Source organism: Spermophilus citellus (assembly GCF_964194105.1).
Source record: "Spermophilus citellus genome assembly, chromosome: 7".
Lineage (NCBI taxonomy): Eukaryota > Metazoa > Chordata > Mammalia > Rodentia > Sciuridae > Spermophilus > Spermophilus citellus.
Genome location: NC_138188.1, coordinates 74,495,120 through 74,509,741, shown reverse-complemented (window position 1 = coordinate 74,509,741; position 14,622 = coordinate 74,495,120). Strand labels below are relative to the sequence as shown.

At 34.5% G+C, this 14,622-nt stretch overlaps 1 protein-coding gene across 1 annotated transcript in view; it reads left to right on the top strand.

Annotated features, from left to right (window-relative positions):
- GNB4 (G protein subunit beta 4) overlaps positions 1-13,751 on the top strand; it is a 44,312-nt gene extending 30,561 nt beyond the window's left edge. The window contains exons 7-10 of the mRNA XM_081301249.1: positions 164-230; positions 360-561; positions 6,018-6,234; positions 9,000-13,751. Of these exons, the coding sequence (XP_081157375.1) occupies positions 164-230; positions 360-561; positions 6,018-6,234; positions 9,000-9,106 (593 nt within the window). The 3' untranslated portion in view covers positions 9,107-13,751. The remainder of the gene's footprint in view (positions 1-163; positions 231-359; positions 562-6,017; positions 6,235-8,999) is intronic.
- The last annotated feature ends 871 nt before the right edge of the window (positions 13,752-14,622 follow it).

Sequence of the window (14,622 nt, the reverse complement as noted above, 5' to 3'; positions counted from 1 at the left end):
GCAGACAGTGTGGAGTTAAAGTAATGAAAAGCAGAACTATAGATCATACAGACGCACTCGCCACCCGGGTGTTATATTTTTGAAAGAATATTACTATTCCATGTGATGCTTGGCTTATTTGATCAGTGATATAACCTAAAATTTTCTACTTTCTGTGCTGCAGGTTACTTGTCCTGCTGTCGCTTTTTAGATGACAGCCAGATTGTTACAAGTTCAGGAGATACAACTTGGTAAGTTTATCTCAGAAGTACACTGATTGGAGGTTGAGGGTAGTTTGTAGGAGCTAACAGCAGACACAATACTGGTCATTGAGGAGTTTTTTTTTTGTTTTGTTTTTTTGTTTTTTTTTATAATTACAGTGCTTTATGGGACATAGAAACTGCACAGCAGACCACCACATTCACTGGGCACTCTGGAGATGTCATGAGTCTTTCTCTGAGTCCTGACATGCGCACTTTTGTTTCTGGTGCTTGTGACGCCTCTTCCAAATTATGGGATATTCGAGATGGAATGTGTAGACAGTCTTTCACAGGACACGTCTCAGATATTAATGCTGTCAGTGTAAGTGCATCACATTTTTGTTTTTGTTTGTTTTGAAATTGCAAATTTTAAAAAATGTATTATGCATTTAAAGTCTTGACCTCTGTGGCAAGATTTTAATAACAAAATTGCTCTCAAGGATTCTTATAAATAATGTCCTCTTTTAACATCAAATTTCCAAATAATAGTGTTTTATGTGAGAAAAAGTTTAACCCAGAGGTTTTCATTTGCAGATGAAACATAAGAATCATTTTTGTTGTTGTTTATATGGTGCTGGGGATTGAACCCAAGGCCTTGAGCATGATAGGTGAGGAGTCAACCATTAAGTTACACTCCCAGCCCAGAATACAGGTTTCCTTTCAAATTAGAGGGATAGCTCACCTTGAAGAAGCAGGACCAAATCTCATCTGAACACAGCAGTGTGTTCAGATGAGAAAAACAACTCTCTTGGGCCAAAGGGAACAACCTGGAGAGAGACCAGTAACAAATGAAAAGGCCGCTGTTTAGTGTAAAGAGTGTAGCTTCTGAGGTGAGCCATACTTGGGATTAAATATTAGTTCTGCCATTTACTGTCTGCATGAGCTCTCATTTAAAACAAAAAACAAAACAAAAAAAAAAATAGAGAACTGTAAGTTGATTAAGCCAGACAAAAAGTACTCAGTATATGTGAGAATGAACTAGTCATATGTGTTTATAAATAGGATAAGCAAAAGTGACATTCTGAATAGCCTTCAAAACGATTATCAATGGTGAGGATCCAGGGGAAGGTGTTAGGAGATGTGGGACTCTGCCACAGGCAAATGTCCCTATGTACGTCAGATGCCAAAGTGTATAGATGTGCCTGGGATTTCCAAAAGTACCACTGTCACCAAAGACAGATGTATAAGACATTCTAATTTTATAAGAAGATATTTTCAGATTTAAAATATGGTTAAGTTTTTATCATTTACATATTGAAAGTCATTTTTACATGATTTTAAGGAGAACATCAGAGAAAGTAAATATTTTGCTACCCCCACCCCGAGGTCAGCCTGGTTTGAGAGTCTTAGAGCTGGCAAGCCCAGCCCTCCCGACTCACCCCAGCATGTCTCTCAGGCTAGGATGTCCTCTTGTATTCCTAATTCACTAAGTTTTGAAATCAGGAAAGGGCATTGAATTTTATCAGGTACCTTTTCTCCATCCATTGAGACAGTCGTGTGTAGCTTCCCCTTTTCAGTCTGTTAAAATGGTGAATTTACATTGATTGATTTTTCTTCTGCCTTTTGCGGGGAGGTGGGCTGGATGTTATCACCATCTTTACTAAAATAAATATTGAGACTTTCTTTTGGAATCATCCACACTGTCAAATGGTTCAAAAGAAGATATGATTCCTTTTTTGTCTCAGATGGAATTATAACCAACTTTATTGTATTTTCACTTTCTAGTTATATTCAGTGGTGACTTTTAATTTCCCCAAAATTTTCTCATACTGTTTATCGTGTGCTAGGAACTCAAGCCATAATATCTGATTTGTAGGCAAGACCCATTTAAACCTCACTGAATAGTTCACTGAGTTTCTGAAATTTTATACTTGAGTTTATATTTGTGGGACCTCCATGTGTTTCTTGGCAGTAAAAGTATTGTTAATAATTATAAATTGGAATTATTAATTTCATTCCCAGGACCAAATGCAGCTGTTCCTATCAAGGCTCTCCCCAACCCCAGCTTTAAAAGGGTATAAGTGACAAATAAAATCTTTAAATATTTATAATGCATAGTTATGTTCATACATATATACACACACCATGGAATGCATTAAATCAAGCTAATTGACATTTATCACTGATTTTTAAATATTAATGCACCCCTGCATTTCCAAGACAAACCACAATTGGTTATAATGCATTATTCTTTTTATATATTAGTGGATTTGATTGCTGAAATTTTTGTTGTGAAGTTTTGCATTCCTGTTCATAAAGTCATTGCTCTATTTTTCATTTCTGGAAATGTTTTGTCTGGCTTTTTTTGTATCAAATAATGCTGGCCTCAGGGGAGGCGTTGGGAAGCCTTCCCTCCTATTCCTATTCAGCTTTCTGGAAGTTTGTATAGAATTGTTATTGCTTCATAAATACTTGGCTGAATTTATCTGTGAAGCTCTCTAGCCAGGAAGTTTTCCTCAAAAAGATTTTAAACTCCAGATCTTATGTCATATTAGGTGTAGGCTCTTTTCTTTTTTGTACTGGGGATTGAACCTAGGGGAGCTTTACCACTGAAACATACCCCAGTCCTTCCTAAATTTTATTTTGAGACAGGATCTTGCTAATTTGCTGAGACTGACCTTGAATTTACAATCCTCCTGCCTCAGCCTCCTGAGTTGCCAGGATTATAGGTATGCACCACTGTACCTGGCCTATTTTTTTTTTTTTTTGAGTGAGTTTTGGTAGTCTGTATCTTTTAAGGGATTCATATCATCTACACTGTCAAATTTACTGGTTTTAAATTTTTTATACTCTTTCCTTACTATTCTTTTAATATTTGTAGAATATGTAGGATTTTTCCTTCTCATTTATGGTGTTGGTAATTTGTACTTTTTCCTGAATAGTCTGGTACTGTGGGCCGTATTGTGTCCATCCAAAATTTATATGTTGAAGCCCTAAGCCCCAGTAACTTAGAATGTGACCTTGTTAAAACAGGTTTATTACAGATGTAATTACCTAAATGAGGTCCTCCTGGTTTGGGTGGGCCACTCTCCAAAGTGACTGGTGTCCTTATGAAAGAGGGAGGTTTGAAGACAGCTGAGCATAACGAGAAGACAGATATGAAGAGAGAAGGGAGAAGATGACCATCCACAAGCAGAGGAGAAAGGCCTAACGGGCTCTTCCCTCACAGCCCTCAGACCTCTTGATATTGAACGTCTAGCTCACAGAATTATGAGACAACACATTTTGTTGTTTAAACCACCAGTTTATGATGCCTTGTTATGGCAGCCCTGGCAAAATGAATAGTTCTAGCTGGAAGCTTAGCAGTTTTACTTATCTTCTCAAAGAACCAGCTTTTGTTTTTTTGGAGGGTTTTTTGTTGTTGTTGTTGTTTTTTTTTTTTTTTTTGGTTTGGTGCTGAGGATCCCTGGGCCTTTTGCATGTTAGGCAAGTGCCCTGCCACTGAGTCACATCCCTAACCCTCAGCTTTTGTTTCCAATGATGTTCCCTATTTTGTTTGTATGTTTTCTGTTTCATGGATTTTTCACTCAGATCTTTATTATTTTTCAATTGAATGAAACTTGGATGTCATTTGCTTTCTTTTTCTAGTTTCTTAAGGCAGAAACCGATATTGATTTGAAACTATTTTCTTTTCTAATACTGGAGCTTACACCTATAAATTTCTTTCTCAGTATTGCTTGAAACTATGTCCTTCAAATTTTGATGCTTTGTGTTTTCATTTCCATTCAGTTCAGAATTCTGATTTTCTTTCATTTCTTCTTTGACATGTAAGTTATTTGGACATGTAAGTTAGTGTTGGACTTTCTCCAAAGGAACGACAAGAGTGTTTTGCTGTTATTAAAATGAAAACAAATGATCAGAAATACTAGAGTGTGAGTGGGCTGTAAGGATTTGGTAAAATCTTGCTTTTCAGAGGACCTTCTGAACGGCACTGTAGTCAGGGATGACTGATGAAGGGATGCTTAGAAGTTGGAAGGAAGAAATTGTGAGAGGCTTATCAAGCCCTCAAGGAGTTTGAAAAGGAAAAGAATTTGCTCATTTAGTGTGGAGACACTACCTCCACCAGGACCAAGCTTTCACCATCCTAAAAAGCATTATAAGTGTTTGCATTTCCAGAAACTGATTAATCTGTGAACACTGCCTACCCCACCAACACCTGGATTGTGAAACACAGCAAAGGCATTCACCTGGTAGCAAGAGGACAGCAGTAACACTAATCACCATTATTTAAATCATTCTGAAACTTCCAGCCAGTATAGTTGATTACAATGAAAATAAGAGATGCATTAGAAACTAGGAAAAATATTATTTGAAAGAGGTATGTTTAGCTATCTAGAAACCCAAAGAAAAAAATTCACTGTATATTCTGGATTACAAAAACTATTTTAAAAATCAAATGTGTACCTAGCAAAATTTTGTCAATTTCATTCTATAATTCCTTCTTTTCCCTTCCTTCCTTCCCTTCAATCAAATAGAAAAATCAGTTAACAGAGGGAACAATTGCTGAACTATTAAGAAAATTGCATTAGATTCTTACACTGAATGCTGTTTATTGAATAAGCTCCAGATGAATAAAAATTAAGATGTGAAAAATGAAATTAAAATGAACATAACAACATTTATCAGCTATCAACCTGGAGAAGGTTCATAGAAAGCAACGGAAGAAATCTCAAGGGAAAGATAAACTTGACTGCACAAAAATGTAAAACTACTGCGTATGTGTGTGTGTGTTTATCTGTATTGGGGCTTGAATTCAAGGATGCTAAATCACTGAGCAATATCCCATCCCTTTTTATTTTTCACTTTGAGATAGAGTCTCACTAAGTTGCTTAGGGCCTCACTAAGTTGCTGAGGTTGGCCTCAAACTTGTGATTCTCCTGCCTCAGCCTCCTGTGCTGCATATTTTTAAAGTAAACAATATTAATAGACAAACAATAAGACTGTAAAATAACGTTTGAAGCAAGAAAACAGATGAATTTATATTCATTTATTCCCTTAAATCAAAAAATTAACAACCCAAAGGAAGAAAATACATAAAGATCATGAATAAATCTGTCCACAAAAAATAATATAGATGGCTGATAAACATATGAAAGAATGTGATTTTCCCTTTGTAAAAAAGTCGTTGTTGTATAGTCCCAGTATCAGAAATATTATTCACAGACTAACCATACATAGTTTTCTTTATTACTCATTTATTACCTAGTATTATTGTAATGTTTTATGTTTTCTTTTATAAAATCTTTTCTATATCTCATAATATGATTTTGGAATATTTCTTTATATATATTCAAAATATCCAAATATTCAAAAATCTTCATGTATATATGTATACATATATATACACACACATGCATATGCACTTATACTTAAATACACATGCCACCTTATTCTATAAATAGTAATACATGACTTAAGTGTTTTTTTACACAATGTAACAATATAATTTGACCAGTATCACTTCCCCAGCACTTCCCTGCTCTATCCCCTGTTGATTTCAGTGTTTTAATAAACATAGCAGAGGAGCAGAGCCAGTATTAACATTTGCTATGTGCTGAACAGTGGACTAGGTGCTTTGCATGTCATTTTATTCAATCCTAACTCTGAAACTAAGGCCCAGAATATTTTAAACTCTTTAATGTCTAGCAGTCACTTACAGGGTAAATAACAAAGTTGGAATTCTAGTCTAGATCTGCCTTGACCCAGTCTGTTATTGAACTGCCTCCCATGATTTTCATGTACACATGTGGAATAAATGTGTGTTGCTTTTCTTTCTAGTTTTTTCCAAATGGATATGCCTTTGCCACTGGCTCCGATGATGCTACTTGCCGGCTCTTTGACCTCCGAGCAGACCAAGAGTTGTTGTTGTATTCTCATGACAATATAATCTGTGGAATCACTTCTGTAGCTTTCTCAAAAAGTGGGCGCCTCCTGCTGGCTGGTTATGATGACTTTAATTGTAACGTATGGGACACGCTGAAAGGAGATCGTGCAGGTTGGTAAATAAGTCCCCAGGAGCTTCAGAGCCTTTGTGTTCATTGTCATTACCCTTGGAGAGGACCTACAAACTATTGTCTGTATTTTTTTTAAGGTTCTGAAGAGTAACATTGAGTTCCGTAATATTTTCTTGTTTGCTAAATTTCAGTATAAAGATGAATAATGAATATGATTTTTATAATAAATCTCAGTTTTCTTAAAACCTGACAGGAAGTAGTTTAACTGCTGTGGGTTGTCTTCCTCTTGGAACAGATCTTGTGGGGCATAGAATATAGACCTATTATCTTCCTTTAGTCTCATTCTCGGATTTCTCCCTTGCAGGTTCTCAAATATTAGAGTACACAATCAAGCCACATCGGGGGCTGTGGTTAATAACAAATTAAAGCAGTTTTAATTTGTTTTAATTAGTTACACATGACCGTACAATGATCTTGACATATCATACATTTGAATCAAATGGGGGTATAATTTCTCCTTTTTCTGAGTGTACAGGTTGCTGAATCACATTGGTCGTACAGTCACGTATATACATACAGCAATAGTAGTGTCTATTTTATTCTGCTGTCCTTCCTATTTAAAAAATCAAAATTTTACTTTAAATTATATTTAAGCAATTGAATGTTTCTATGTGACTTGTTATCTTTGACTCTAACCCATATACTCCACTTTCCAAATTAGCTACTTTAGACTTTTATATATTTCCATATCTTTAAGTAGGACTATATTGCTGTTACTTGATATTTTTTTTCTTTTTAAGAAACTTTGAGGCATTCTCTGTTGAACTACTGTCATGGATGGCAAGGGTATGGCTTAGCATCCCTCTTCCCTCAGTAGCCACATGCTTCCCATCTTCCAGTTTTCCCTTACAGCTGGTTTTGTTTACATTCATAAACAACAGCACTGTGTATTATATGACTTTTTAAGAAGTGTTTACTACTGAACAATGAGGTATAAATGACATCCTTTGCTATACAGTATTTTTGTATTCTCTGGAGTTGTTTTTTTTAGATTTTATCTTTTTGGTTCTGATGAGCTGGTCACTAATGAATCCTCAGATTTTCTTTTGTCTTTGAGTGGATCCATTTTCATCCATTGCACTGGGTATTTGGTGAACTTTTTTGAGTTTGTTTTTGTGGTTCTGGAGATTGAATCCAGGGTCTTGAGCAGTACCACAGAGCTATATCCCCAGTCCTTCTGATTTTTTTGAGTTAATGGTCTTCTATGTTGCTGAAGGATAAACTATATATATGATGTTGTTCTAAGTTGCTGGGCCTGGTCTTGAACTTGGGATCCTCACATCTCAGCCTCCTGAGTTGCTGGAATCTTCATCTTTTCTTTCAACCCTTAAGTGTTGGTTTCCATTTTTGCTGCCATCTTTTTAAGAGCTGTTTTTGTCTCTCATTTTTATGGCATCTATTATTTTTCTCCTGATTGATGTATTCTGCTTCTTTGAGATTACTAGTGAATTATTTCTTAAGGTTTTCTTCTTCAAGCACAGTCTTTTGTTTTTCCAAATTGTTTTTTTTTTCTATGTTCCTATTTTTTGTTCTATCCTGTCCTTATTTTTGGATTATTTCCTTAAAAGACTGGTGATTCTTGGCTTCTTGTTCATACTTACGAGGCACCAAAACTATTTGAAACTCCATATATCCAGCTGTGGTTGGGTGTGATGACAGCAGGGCTCACTAAAGGATGATCTAGCCAGGCTTTCAATGGGGAACCTGTAGTATAACTTACAGCCTTTCCCCCTTTGGACTAGCCATGTTCCACCCCAGATGCATCTTTTACTTTTCTACCTGGAATGCATAATCTAGCTGCTGGTTTGAGGGCTGATTTCCAGAAAAAAAAAAAAAAAACTGGAAGCCATAATTAGAAAGTAAACTTTATAGCTAGGCTTGGTGGTACACACTTGTAATCCCAGCAACTTGGGAAGCTGAGGCAGGAGGATTGCAAGTTAAATGTCAGTCTGATAATTTAGTGAGACCCTGTCTCAAAATAAGGGCTGGAAAGGTAGCTTGGTAGTAGAGCATCCTTGGGTTTCATCCCTAGTACTGAAAAAAAAAAAACTTTTTTTTTTTTTTTTTTTTACATTTCTCATTCCCAAACCCTCTCCAAAATGGATACTTCATTTTATCCTGTGTAGTGATCAGGATATCAAGTGAGTTTAAGATGAAAGGAAATAAAAATTCATTGAGTTAGATGGTTTAGAGTTATAACCAACATTTTAACCACGGTTAATGTTTGGTGGATAACAGAATAAACTCTATATATGGAGAAAGCAAAATTGAAATATCATGAACATACTAGTGATGTAAACTTCAGTTTTTCTAGAAATATATATAGTTGGTATTGGAAATAGAGATATAAGGCAACTTTCATGTTTTTGTTCTTGTAAAAAAAAAAGTCTACTTCATTGAACTTCACTTAAAATTTTATTTTTGTTGAAAGCACAGCTCAGTAGCAAAATTGAAATATCATGAACATATCAGTGATGTAAACTGTGGTTTTTCTAGATATAAAATAGCTTAATTACAGAATGTTTTTTAAAAAACTAAAAACAAATTGATGTATATATCAACAATTCAAATAATACAAAAAGGTGTGTTTTACGTACGTCTTAACTTATTGCGGTCTGCCCACTCAAAGGAACCTGGTTACCCTGCTAAGTACATAGCAGGGTACATACCTTTAAAATGTTTGTGTACATACTTTTTAAATACTAAAACAATGGTTGCTAACTTTGTATTGAACTATTTTTTTTAGGTGTCCTTGCTGGTCATGACAACCGTGTCAGCTGTTTAGGTGTGACTGATGATGGCATGGCTGTGGCAACAGGATCTTGGGACAGTTTTCTTAGAATCTGGAATTAAGAGTGTCATACATATTTTCTGTTCTCCATTGATAATCTGGAGAAATTAATACTACAGCCTATAGCTGTGAAAAAAAATCTACCTTTTATTTGCAGGTGAAGATTTTTCTATTGGGTTATTATATACAAAAGCAGCTTTTGGGAAACTACAAAAAAAATGGGGGAAACAAGCAAGGCAAGGTACCTGTGAAATTCAGAAGGACCAAGTGTATTAATTTGAGAAGTTGGGTGAATTTAACATTGAGGAATTTTTGCTTGTACTGAGTTTAATTATTTCTTTATGCAGAATAGAATGTACACTTTATAGCAGCTGGTCATTGTGTTTGCATTTGGTAAGAACCACATTTTAAACTTTTTATACATAAGAAATGTCACATTTTTGAGTTTTGTAATGGAAGGCACAATAATAGATGGAAGTGATACTGTACGTGTGTGTGCTGTTTGAGGGAAGTCCCCTTGAATCCTGAATTACTTTTTAATCTGAAAGGGATACTGATTGCTTACTAAGAGCATGGGTAGATGACGGGAATCATTAGTGCATTCTTTGCCATGATGTCAGTCTAAATAAGTGCTCACTTTATAATGGGCAGAGATAGAGATTTCACTCTGACATGTTGGACATCTCTAAGAAACTTCATTAGAATTTATTATATTAGTAAAAAGTATACTAGCATATAAATAATTCTTGGCATTTTAAAAGACTGATCATGATCAATTGGCACTTTTGAGTAGTCCTTCCTCTTGAGTTGCACCTTCCTCTTGATTTCATATTCTGGATCTAAGTTGTAGGGGTTTACTTATATTTCAGAAGTTTGATACACATTTGGATTGTCCCTGCATCTAAAGACTCTGTCCTAGTATTCTTTACTAACATACATCTAGATGAAAATTTTAGTGTGACAACATTAACATTTTTCAGAGAAGTATAAACTTCAACTATTTGCTAGCACTGATTTGTTATGTAATAAGGTGGCTTTATGAATTTTGTTTATGTAATATAAAATCTTATTTGATATAAACTATCTATTCTCTCAAATTCTTAAAATGAAACATTTAAGCTTTTTGCTCTCCTATAGTAATCTTCTCTCAATCCCACAAAATACTGGTTTCTAAGTGGTTTTGCTTCAAAGACTATCTGTGTCTAAGTGATTCTACTTTAAAGCAAAATTTAAAAAAAAAATCAAAGCAGCTTTTGCCTGAAAGTTCAGAAAAATATACCACACAATTCTTCTACTTGTCAAAAGTATAATAGGTCAGTTACTACAATGTCCCTTCCACCAATCTAAACAATAATACTTCACTTCTTTGATTTTTTTCCTACAAGTAGATCTAAATGATTGACAATAGAAGATTGTTAGTCTTGCTTTATGCTTAAGTCATGGGTTATTCTGATATATAGCAGTGCACTGTTATTTTGTAACTTGGTAAACTGTTAAGTTATTGTTCAGATATTTGTGTGTTCAAATAGTTGTGTGTTAAGATAGTTGTGTGTTAACTTTTGATAACCTGTAACCCTAATCTAAGTACACCCAAATTGTACCTATAAATTTTCATTTTTATATTATGAATGTGCTAAAATGTGCATCAGTCGCAATGAAATCAGTGTCAGTTTTGTTTATTAAGGCCAGTTGATAATAGAGAATAAAAGGATAAAGGCAAATTAAGATAAAGGACCAAAACAATATTGTAGATGGCAGGTGTGAGTGTATATTTGTATTTTAATTAGTATTACTGTCAACTTTTTGCTATTATTATTTGTGAACTATTTATATCACTTCATAAAGAGTAGCTCTTTGAGATAAGCCACATTTTAAAGGAACATATCCATTTCCAAAAAAAGGTAGTTCATTCTAAAATCCCATTCAAGGAAGCACTTCTATTATAATAACCATGTATATATACACACACACTTATATAGATATGTGTGTATATAGATATATATGTACATATGTATGTTATCTTCTGCTAAAAGTTATTGAAACAAGAGACTTTAGTCAGAAAAACATAATACATGCTAGAATCCTATCGTCTTAACATTTTTAAATGACATTTATTTTAATGTTACTGTTTGTGTAGAGAACTTAAAGCAACTCTCGTATTAGACAACTGAAAACTGACCACAACTGAACACTTGTACATAAGACCAGTTGGTGAAAAAGTAGTGTAATTACAACAGTAACTACCTTATGAAACCTTTAGCTTTCTAGTGCTAGGGGTTCCAGTTGCTAGATCTGTTTATTTGCAGTTTGAGTTCAGCTGAATTTCTAATTCTGTTTTTGTGCATAAGACTTCCTAAAATCAGAGTATATAATTGCAGTTTGGATCTTAAGTTTTTCAAGGTTTAAAAATATGGCCAGTTCAATTTTAAAGAATTTGCATCATCAGGAATATTGCAGCCAGGTGTGGTAGCGCACACCTGAAACCCAGTGACTCTGGAGGTTGAGGCAGGATGATCCCAAGTTCAGAGTCAGCCTCAACAACTTAGTGAGACTCTTTCTCAAATTTAAAAAAAAAAAAAAAAAAAAGGCTCTAGACATAGCTCAGTGGTTAAGGGTTCCTAGGTTCAATTCCTGGCCCCCCTCTCAAAAACAAACAAACAAACAAACAAAAAAACATTGCAGTTATCTGGTACCTATTAGTTTTTCTTCTTTACCTTTTTAAGCAACATGTAAACACAATGTGCCTCAGCAGGTTACATGTAGACTCTTTATATCACAGAGTTGCTTTTTGAGATCTTGGGGGAATGGTCTGTTTGTTTTTACAAGATAGGGTTTCACTATGTTGCCCACGCTGGCCTCAAACTCCTGGGCTTCAAGGGATCCTCCTCAGCTTCCTAAGTAGTAGGAACTACACACATGCACAATATCCCTCTGGCAAGAATATTTTAAAGGAACATGTTCTTTTCTAAAGCTCCATAATCACCAGGCAAATCATCCCAAATCCTTGCTCAAGAAAGCAGTTCCTGTCATCAGCAAGGATATTTCCTTCACTTTGGACAGGATTCATTTTTAGCAGATAAAGTGTTTGACCAAATATTCAAGGTCCTTCCTAGCTCAAAATTTAAGTTGTGATACACCATATTGAATTCTAAATTCATAGAGGCAGAGGTATGGGCTTAGTATTTCAGTAGCTAGAGAACCTAGTAAGCAATTCTCAATTTAGACTTAGCTGAGCTGATTAATATTGCAGGGTAGTATAAGCTAGTTTCCCTGAGATAATAAATGTAGATGTTTCTGAAATGTTGGATTTTAAACTATTAAATGTTCTCCAGGTGACAGATTGTTGGTTAAAAAGAAAAAAAAAAAATGCTGTGCCAGGCTGGGGCTGTATCTCAGTGGCAGAATGCTTGCCTAGCATGTGAGGTGCACCAGGTTCCATCTTTAGCACCACATAAAGGCATTCTGTCCATTCAGAATTACAAAAAAAAAAAAAAAAAAAAAAACCTTAAAGAAAAATGCTGTGCCATTGCTATATAACTGAGCTCCAACCCTGCTGGTTTTAAAAGTGAAAATGTTCAGGGAAATTTAGGCATTGATGTGAATGTCTCAAGTTTTAAATTATAATGCAATACGTGTTACTTATTGTTGATGAGTTTAACTTGGAAAAGCTGATTAAACAGTCCCCTAAATGGGTTCCTTGTCATTTTAGCAATGAATGTTCTTTCTAGAATCTTTAGAACCTAAGTCAGGCTTGTAATTAAGTACTATGTTCAGCTTCACATTTCCCTTTTGCCATTGTGGGAAGTAAAATTTTAAGTTGTTTCTTATCTCCTGTGAGAATTTTTAAAATCATCCACAGGTGAGAAAATGAGGAAATGTAGTCCCATAAATAAAACCGTTATCTTAAATTGGATTAAGTAGATATGAAATATACTTGATTTACTAGTTTTTCTTCTGTTATTCATCTTGTGTTGGCTCAAATTCAGTACTATATTTCAAAATATTGGTTAAAATAGGTACACCTTAAAATATTTTCTAGAATGTCTACGCTAGCATTGTTTTAAATTTTATCAGACTGATGGTACCACCTTGTATTTTAGCAAATGTTTTACATGTTGACAAAACTTTCTTAAAAAGTCACTTTTCTTAAGTACAATGATTGATTTTGTAAAATACAGTATGATAATGCAACATTAAGAAAAACGTGTTCGAACTCATATTAAATGTACCCAACAAAATCTTACATCATATTTATTTATTAACATAACTTCAGTGATATACTTGGTAGGATATTTCAAGCCTTTCTGTCTTTTACACAATGGTGCTCTATCCTATTGTTTTCTTTCAAAGAAGCATCTGAACATTTGCATTTTCTTATCCAAAGGCATCTATGTCAACTGTCTTTAAAGTTGATTAAAATAATTTGTTAGAGAATTTTGAAAATGTTTTTCTTCATCTAGATGTATCTACACACTTGTGGCCAATTGACTATGAATGTCAGTAGTATGTTTAATTTTGGAAAAGGTAAACTTGCTAGATTAAAGCCTCTTATAAAAGCTTTAAACCATACAACTGTGGACTTGTGACATGATTTAACAGTATTCATTGATCTTTCTTACAGTGATTTATTCCTTTATTTGTATAGCTGCTTTGTGAAATAATGTGTTGTGAATTGATATTGTAATCAATAAAGTGCTTTTAACCAGAGTTCACTATATGTTTTAAGTCAAATTTTAGGATTTAAAAAATTTAAGACCCAGAACTAAACTTCAAATCCAGCATTTCATACTCAGCCCTAAATTCTTTAACTAAGCAATAGGAGAAACAATAGTATACCATAGAGAGAAGGTCAACAAAATAGAAGATTGAGAGGGAGAAGGAAAGAAAGAGGAGGAAATGTGGAACAAAAGTACACTCTGCATGTATAAACAGACCACAGTGAATGCTATCTTTATATCTATCTACAAAACAAAATAAATTTTAAAATAATTTTTTGAGAGAATGTTAATATTTATTTTTTTAGTTTTTGGTGGACATAACATCTTTGTTTGTATGTGGTGCTGAGGATCGAACCCAGGCCACACGCATGCCAGGTGAGCACGCTACTGCTTGAGCCACATCCCCAGCCCTTAAAATAATTTTAATAGCATTTTTTTTCCTCATGAAAAATGAATAGAGGCTGGAGTTGTAGCTCAGTGGCAGAGCACTTGCCTAGTGCATGTGAGGCACTGGGTTCAGACCTCATCACTACATAAAAATATTGTGTCCATCTACAACCAAAAAAAAAAAAAAAAAGGAAAAGTGTCCACCAGGTGTCATAGCCAACTTTAAAAAAATGAACAGGCTGCAGAAGCAAGGAAGAGTGCTACTCACGTATCCTTTAGCATTGTAAACTTCTAGCTTATTGTTCAAAGGCCACAGATTATCATTAAAGAGCAAAAGTCATTGTTTCCCCTAGAACTCCTTCCATGATAATTTAATTCCATTTTGTATAATTTTTATATAATCAATTCTACTTATAGTACTGATTAAAACATGTTTTTTACTTTCTTTCATCTCATCACAGCTTTAAGGGAAG